At 38.0% G+C, this 8,688-nt stretch overlaps 1 protein-coding gene across 2 annotated transcripts in view; it reads right to left on the bottom strand.

The window, feature by feature from the left end:
- TBC1D23 (TBC1 domain family member 23) overlaps positions 1 to 8,388 on the bottom strand; it is a 59,644-nt gene extending 51,256 nt beyond the window's left edge. For both annotated transcript variants that reach the window (XM_047100379.1, XM_047100378.1), the window contains exon 1: positions 8,112 to 8,388. In XM_047100379.1, the coding sequence (XP_046956335.1) occupies positions 8,112 to 8,164 (53 nt within the window). In that variant the 5' untranslated portion in view covers positions 8,165 to 8,388. The remainder of the gene's footprint in view (positions 1 to 8,111) is intronic.
- Between the last annotated feature and the right edge of the window lie 300 nt (positions 8,389 to 8,688).

Raw genomic sequence — 8,688 nt, forward strand, 5'->3', positions numbered from 1 at the left:
TCTATACACATGAGGTGACTTTCCAGTACTTTCAATGCACAAAGAAAAGCACCAGATTATTTTCCCCCAATCAAAGCAGTGGTTTATTTGGAAAATAGAGTATGTCCTTTGCCCAAGAGAAAGAACGGGATGAAAGCAGCACAAGTCAACACAAAACAGCACATTACCTGTTCCTATCACAAATTTCCAATTTATCCAAAATGTAATGAGAGAAGAAACACTACCAATATTCCTTTCCCTGAAACCATCATTTTATTTATTTTAATATATTAAATATAACTTATTGTCAAATTGGTTTCCATACAACACCCAGTGCTCATTCCAACAGGAAACTATCATTTTAGAAAATAAAGGAACACTACTACAAGTGAGGTGACAACACTTTACATCATTTGGCAAGTCTTTCCAAGGGTGCTTTACCAATGAAGATTAATTTGGCAAGGAAATACATAACAGATTTTTTTAAAGCCTGGATTCCAACCATCAATGATAATTTATTTGACTAAAGAGAGTCTCATTTACTTTCATGTCAGTGGTTACATGTAAATAGAATCTACAATACAAAGCTCAAGAATTTCTGGTATTTAATTACACACCTATATGAAATAAATACATTCTTCTATGGGTCACTTTTATACTTCAAAACAAAGGCTAGAAATTCCCAAAAAGGGAAAGTAACCACAGAGAGTTATTTTAAAACTAGGTTTCTTATTTCTCCAATATCCCTGAATAAAAACAACAGAAAAATTACTGAGCTAATAAAGCTACTAAGCTGTATAATTACTTATGTTTTCTAATTAAATGTCACTACTATAGTCTCACAAACTATGAATAATAATTCCATTTTATATATGATTTAGATATATGTAATATAATTATATTACTTATATAATAATATATATTTAACATATAATTTATTATACAAATACATTTAAATATACAACATATATTATACAAGTATATATTATCTAGGTGTACTATATAACCATAATATTTCAAGTTCAAAAAACTAATCTATTTTTGGCAAGGCTATGAGAACACATTATGAAAACTAAGGTGCAAAGCTATAGTATATAATGTTCTGTATCACTTCCCACCATATCAATCATGAATTGTCCCTTCTTGTGTATATAACACAGACAAGGTATGCATATCCTTACAGCTTTATAGGTGCCACAGGTAACAAATATATATGTTCAACAACGTACATCTTGGAATATTGTGGCTTTCAAAACACAAGACTGATTGAATATAGGAATACCATATTTTTAATTGGGCTCTTTCTAGGTGTCTGTTCAACTATATGTGAAATACATAACATATATGCATTCAACTTTAGAAAGAGCACAGGGCTTAAAGAGATATAAGTTCTACTAACTGGGTTTGTCACTTGACCACCCTAAGCCTGCCTTCTCATCTCTAACAAGAAAACTACAATAATCCATAACTTCCACTTCTCATAGAATTGTCGTAAGAGCCAAATGAGACAGCATATATAAGCATTACATACAAGATAAAGCCCTACACAAACATATAATATTTTCTTATGTCTTCTTGCTAAAATTATTAAATATCACCATACCAATTAGTTATGTAACAACTGCTTTAAACCAAGAAAAACACAAACTACAGCATTCCCACCCAACTATGGAATGCCGTGTCAGCTTATGAATAAGAAAAACTCCTTTAACCCTCAAGAAAAAGAAAGAAGACTTGAAACAAGTGATTTAATTACTGATCATTTTCTCAGCTCCGGTCAAAGGTTAGACAGACTCTTAAAAACAAATGTACATCAAATTTCAGGAAATAAGTTTCTTAACATTGACTCCTAACTTACTGCTCTTACTGCTCCTAACACTGCAAACTCTGGTTTTAAATCTGTCTCAGTTTTTTCCTAAAACGCTAGCTTGAATAGTAGCTTGAATATAACCAGTATTTAGTTAATGTTTGCTGAATGCCTTATAACTGCTTTGCTAAACTCTATTTTGCTTTTTGATACATGAGGGAAGCCACTGTTTTTGGTTTATACCAAGTAGAATCCACAGTTTAGCATAAGCACCAGAAATGATTTGCCAAGCATATTTTATCAACTCTGTTCAGGAGACAGAAGTTGGCTGTGTGCATATTGCAGTACACTTAACTTGGTGTGCCAGAATTACCTAAGTTGCCTCCAAGATGCGGAAGGCACCTGTACTCTCTACAGTAAAACTAAATGATATTGGATCCATTTTTTGGCATCCAAAAACCAATTATTAACTCTTACCTGTGGATATTAAAACATCCACAGACGCAAAATCCTAGAAGTTAATTATTATTTAGGAATTACTTTTAAAAACAGTAAAATCTGAATTATAAGAAAAACATGAATGTAAATAGTATAAGCAAGTTAAGTCTTCTTAATTTCTAGTTGTTTCCTGCACTATACTTACAGCTTACCAAATCAAATAGTTGTTATTTAAAAACACCTAATTCAGGGCACCTGGGTGCCTCAGTCAGTGAAGCGTCCAACTTTGGCTCAGGTCATGATCTCACAGTTTGTGAGTTCGAGCCCCGCGTCAGGCTCTGTGCTGACCACTCAGAGCCTGGAGCCTGCTTCGGATTTTGTGTCTCCCTCTCTCTTTCTGCCCCTCCCCCGCTTGTGCGATTTCTCTCTCTCTCTCAAAAATAAACAAACATCAAAAAAAAAACCAAACACCTAATTCAAGACGAGGTTTTTCTTCCTCTTCATTTTTTGTAAGATAGTATCTAGTCTGCCCAGAACCACAAGCTGTCAATATTCACCTTAAATGAGTTCCATTCTCTTTCATATTAAATGTATTTCTTTATTGATTATATCATTTTTGAAATTGCAATCACCTACTCTTTAAATCTTTCCTCATATTTCAATGCCTATGAAATGGGAAGCACTGAAAGCACTATATACAAAGTGCACAAAACTTTGAAAAAGACCCTATTATTCTCAAAACAATTCTATTCACATTTCAAATTAAGAATAGAAGCTTCTTTATGAACTGATATTTTATAATTTTAAGAAGAGTTTAGCAATAAATTAAAATCACGACTTTAACGTGGATATTGTACAAAAATTTTAAACTAAACAAACTCAGAATACCAACAGTTGTTGTAAAATTAATATCTATACAAAAAAATGTTTTACTTATTTTTGAGAGAGGGAGAGAGAGAATGTGTGTGTGCACACTCAAAGAGAGTCAGTGGAGGGGAGAGAGAGACAGAGAGACAGAGAGAGAGAGAGAGAGAGAGAGAGAATATCTTAAGAAGGCTCCACTCCCAGCACAGAGTCTGACGCAGGGCTCAATCATACAACTGTGAGATCATGACCTGAACCAAATTCAAGAGTCAGACACTTAACTGACTGAGTCTCCCAGGCACCCCCAGAAAACATTTTTTAAATCATGACTAGATCTTTAAGCATTATGTCAGGAAGAAAGCCTCAGAAAATGAGAAACATGTTCAAATCCAAGGCCAATTTCTTCAATACCGAGAAGAGTAATTATCAATCTTTGAACTATAAAAATTTAACATGGTTAATTTTTACAAATCTGTAGCTTGTTTAAATTTAAATAATTTCAAACTCATTGTAAATATTTTTAAAGGATTTCTCCATATGCTCCGAGCTAATGTGGCTGCAGTTTCAGAAAGTGAGCTGAGTATTTTTTGATATCCATGGTTTTCCATAAAAGTTGAACATTATACAAGCAGAGCATTACACAGTTCACAAAAACAATGAAGTTAGAAAATGTATATGAAATGACAGCTTGGTATGTTATTGCACATGATTTGACAAAAGTCATGCAGACAATAAACATTTACTGAGCCACCTGCTATCAGCCACTGCACTTTAGAAGTTCACTATGTAAATAGCAATGACAAAACATGTAATCAAATAAATTATAGCATAATGTGTTAGGTGACAAAATATAACAGATTATATAACATATAGAGATACATTCCTCTGGCCAACTCATTTTGAGTTGCACATCATCCAGAACCTTACTGAAGAATGTGGTCCATGAACCAGCAGAATTGCCATAACCTAGAAGCTAGTCAGTCAGAAATACAGAATCTCTGGGGATGCAAGCTGGTGCAGCCACTCTGGAAAACAGTATGGAGGTTCCTCAAAAAACTAAAAATAGAACTACCTTACGACCTAGCAATTGCACTACCAGGTATTTATCCAAGGGATACAGGTATGCTGTTTTGAAGAGGCACATGCACCCCCATGTTTATAGCAGCACTACCAACAATAGCCAAAGTATGGAAAGAGCCCAAATGTCCACTGATGGATGAATGGATAAAGAAGATGTGGTATATATATACAATGGAGTATTAATCGGCAATCAAAAATAATGAAATTTTGCCATCTGCAACTACGTGGATGGAACTGGAGGGTATTATACCAAGTGAAATTAGTCAGAGAAAGACAAATATCATATGACTTCACTCATATGAGGACTTTAAGAGACAAAACAGATGAACATAAGGGAAGGGAAACAAAAATAATATAAAAACAGGGAGGGGGACAAAACAGAAGAGACTCATAAATATGAACAACAAACAGAGGGTTACTGGAGGGGTTGTGGGAGGGGGGATGGGCTAAATGGGTAAGGGGTACTAAGGAATCTACTCTTGAAATCATTGTTGCACTATAGGCTAACTAATTTGGATGTAAATTAAAAAATAAATATAAAAATCATTAAAAAAAAAAAAAAGAAATACAGAATTTCAGGTCCCAAGCAAATGTACTGAATCAGAATCTACATTTTAACAAGATCCTCAGGTAATTCCAATGCACATTTAAATTTTGAGAAGCACTAACCTAGAACATAACTGAAGATCAGTAAATAAGTGTCATCTCATACTTTCAAGATCTTCAGTCCCCCACCCCGAGCCTTTTTGCAAATTGATACATAATTTTAATGTGGTCAGCTACCCAGTTTCACAGATTAAAAAAAAACAAAACAAAACACTGGGAAATACCACTAACAACAAAGAAAGAAAACAGGGAATAAAATAAAAAGCAATTTCAAGAAGAGAAGGCTTTTGGGTCCATTTAACATAGCAACAATCTACCCTATCTGCCTAGATAGTTCTCACTATACTACAGAAGTATAACAGTAACTGACATTCTTAAATGTGCCTCCTCTAACTAGACCACAAATTCCTTGAGGACAGGGACCTAGTTTTATTCTTATATACTTATATCTGTAAACTGAATGGCTCTAAGTCACTGAGATAAGTTCAGGTTAGGCAATCAGGTATATAACATATTTCAGAAACATTTCCAGCTGAAAAAGTTACAATAAAAATATGACTTTTTAATTAATTAATTAATTAATTTTTTAATGTTTTATTTATTTTTGAGACAGGGAGAGACAGAGCATGAACAGGGGAGGGTCAGAGAGAGGGAGACACAGAATCTGAAACAGGCTCCAGGCTCTGAGCTGTCAGCACAGAGCCCGACGCAGGGCTTGAACTCACGGACCGAGAGATCATGACCTGAGCCGAAGTCGGCCGCTCAACCGACTGAGCCACCCAGGCGCCCCATGACTTTTTTAAAACAGAGTAAATCCTTCCCATTCCATAACAACCCATTCACTAGTCTTAGAACAGAGGCTGTACCAAATCTATGGCTCCAAATCCAATGTCTTCTCTACATTCAAACTCACTCCTACAGGGCACCACTGAGTGCAGTGAGCATAGAAAATGGACAAAGATTACATGAGAACAGAAGGAGAGGAGAAATCATTGAACACCTCAGGGTTCCTCCATTCATGAAAATAAAAACAACAAAAATAGAAAGTCACACAAAAGACAGAGCAACCCTAGAAGAGAACAAATGCTACCCTTTAACAACCATTAATTCCATGTTCCTCGCCTCTGTGAACAGACTCCTGTTCACAATCCTAAGAACTCCTCAAAGATACCTTAACTCTAGAAACACTTCTCCTCATGACCTCCAATAAGCTGATCAGAGCCAGTTAGATACAATACACACTTTCAAGACAGCCACTTTCATGAAGTGCTAGTCATTACTCTTCAAACAATCATTTCATTTTCTTGCCCAAGTCATGGTCATGCTATTACTCCATTCAAAGGCCTTTCCCATCTGTTAATCTGAATGCACTATCCAACATGTTAGCCACTAGCCATGTGTGGCTATTTAACATTTGAAATGTGGCTAGATCCAAATGAGATGTAGGGTAAAGGTAAGGAACACGTGAAAGTTTGAAGTCTTCATATTAAAAAAGATGTAAAACTATCTAACTGGCTTTTTTTGAACAATCCTATGTTAAAATAATGTTTCAGATATAAATCAAAGAATTTAAACTGTTTCTTTTTAGTTTTTAATGTAGCTACTAGAAAATTTTACACTTCAGGGGCACCTGGCTGGCTCAGTCAATGGAGCATGAAACTCTGGATCTGGGGAGTGTGAGTTCGAGCCCCATGTTGGGTGTAGAAATTACTTTAAAAATCCTAGGGAAGGGGCGCCTGGGTGGCTCAGTGGGTTAAGCGTTCGACTTCAGCTCAGGTCATGATCTCACAGTCCATGAGTTTGAGCCCTGCGTTGGGCTCTGTGCTGACAGCTCAGAGCCTGGAGCCTGCTTGGGATTCTATGTCTCCCTCTCTCTCTGCCCCTCCCCTGCTCATGCTCTGTCTCTCTCTGTCTCAAAAATAAATTTAAAAAAAAAATTACAAAAATAAATAAATAAATAAATAAAAATCGTAGGGGGAAAAAAGAGAAAATTTTAAATTACATACACGTTATATTTCTAGTGACAGCACTAGTCTAAAACCTATTGATTCTTCAAGGCCTAATTCAAACACCTTTGCTTCCATGAAGCCTTCTCTAATGACTGCAAGTGGAAGTGGTTTCTGTCCCCTGAAATCCCATAACACCTTCACATTCCCAAAGAACTGGATCAATTTTACCTTGTTACTGAGGTTACCTGTCACAGCTCCAACATAAGCAAATTGAGAAAAGAAACTCCATCTAGGTCACCAGTGAGTTTTCCTACTACACCTTGGAGAGTACATGCATGAACTTCGGTGATGCCAGACGTCTGCTGAGAGCTGATTTTCTCAACTATTATATTATCTATCCCTTTCAATGATTTTCATTTCTTTCTCAAGTATTAAGGTCCATGTGTAAAATGTCCTGTATTATTTTTAGGCAAACAACTTATTACATGAGCTACATACATGTCAGATGATGAAAGAGCAAATCTAAAACTAATGCATGTGGTCGATATACTTAGGTTAAATATACAAACTCAACAAGCTTCTAAAGGTTCCATATATTTTTGTCTTAAAAATGTATTGTAAAGATTAACTATTTCAAAAGTAGGAGCCCTTCCCAAAGATTAAAGACACTAAATGACTAAAGTCTACCAAAAAATTATTGGAGGTCCCCGCCCCCTCCACAGCTCCGAGTGTAAGTCAGGTAAGCATGCAAAGGCTTGGGAGCAGCAAGAGCAATATCCACAAAACGTCCAAAAGCTGTGTAGATTGAGCGGTAGAAAGAAAGAGACAGGAAAAAAAAAAAAGTCGACTTGTGTGAGACGAATGGTAGAAACGGTTGAAACGCAAAATGACAAATAAAAACTAGAATATAAAAAATACCTCAACTCTGTGGGAGGGATCCTCCCTGGGTGTATCACTCAACCTCTCCGGCAAACGTTGCGGTGGTAATTTCAAGTGTCTTCTTCAAATGGTATTCTAGTGCCTCAGCTCTAACTTCGTTCCCTACCAACCTACTCTAACGCCCCGGGCCAGGGACTCCTGCCAAACCCAGCCCTAAAGCCACCCTCTCCAGCACGTTTTAGAAACCGGTGAACGAAACAGGAGGACCTCACTGAGGCCCAATACCTGGACGACACTCCTATCATTTGGAGTCCGGCCTTAGACCCTTCGATTTGATGGAGCCGGCTGAGAGGAGCTGGCCAGCAGAGGGGGCGGGGCAGGGCGCTGGACTTTGCCCAGGACGGGTCTTCCCGTTCCAGGTCGGAACCTGCTGGTGCCTCAGGGACAGGCAGGATGGTGAGAAGAAAGAATAGAGAAGCAGAAAGAATCAGCCCTAGGCTTTCACTCACCAGCCGTCACCGCTCGACGTTGGCTGTGGCAGGACCTCTTCTCCTTCCGCCATTGCTGTTGACGTCCACGTCACTGTGCCGAAAAGTGGACCTGGCGCCCGGACCGACTCTGAGACCCAATGTCGTAAAAGGTTCTCGGAAGTCTGGGAGAGAGCTTCTGCAGAGGAAAAGAAAGAGGGAGGAGGCAAGAGACGGGAGCAACGCGACGTCCCGACGTCCCGACGGCTAAAGGCAGCTTGGGGGAGGAGACTCGGCCAAAGCAGCTGCCCCTTCAAAGACTACATGTCCCAGCATGCCGCGGGGACTGGGCGGATGGAGTGGGCGGAGCTTGATGAGGGAGCGTGACCTGGTAAAAGGTCCTTGTGAGCGTCGTTTCTTAGCGTCCGTTTGGCTTCTTCATTGCATCTTGGCGTCGTACTTAAAATCAGAATTGGGAGTCCTAACTAATGGAGAGAGTAGGAGAGGGGGGAATTCCATAGGGAAGGTGGGAGTAGGAGGATAGCCACATTTCAGTCATTTCCCACTAACAACTGGATTTGAGGAAACAGTTGGATGTAAGGAAAGGTCACCGCCCACC

This window comes from Lynx rufus, unplaced genomic scaffold (assembly GCF_022079265.1).
Source record: "Lynx rufus isolate CCGP_SWC_20201006 ecotype Redwood Valley unplaced genomic scaffold, mLynRuf1.p SCAF_5, whole genome shotgun sequence".
In the NCBI taxonomy this organism is placed as follows: domain Eukaryota; kingdom Metazoa; phylum Chordata; class Mammalia; order Carnivora; family Felidae; genus Lynx; species Lynx rufus.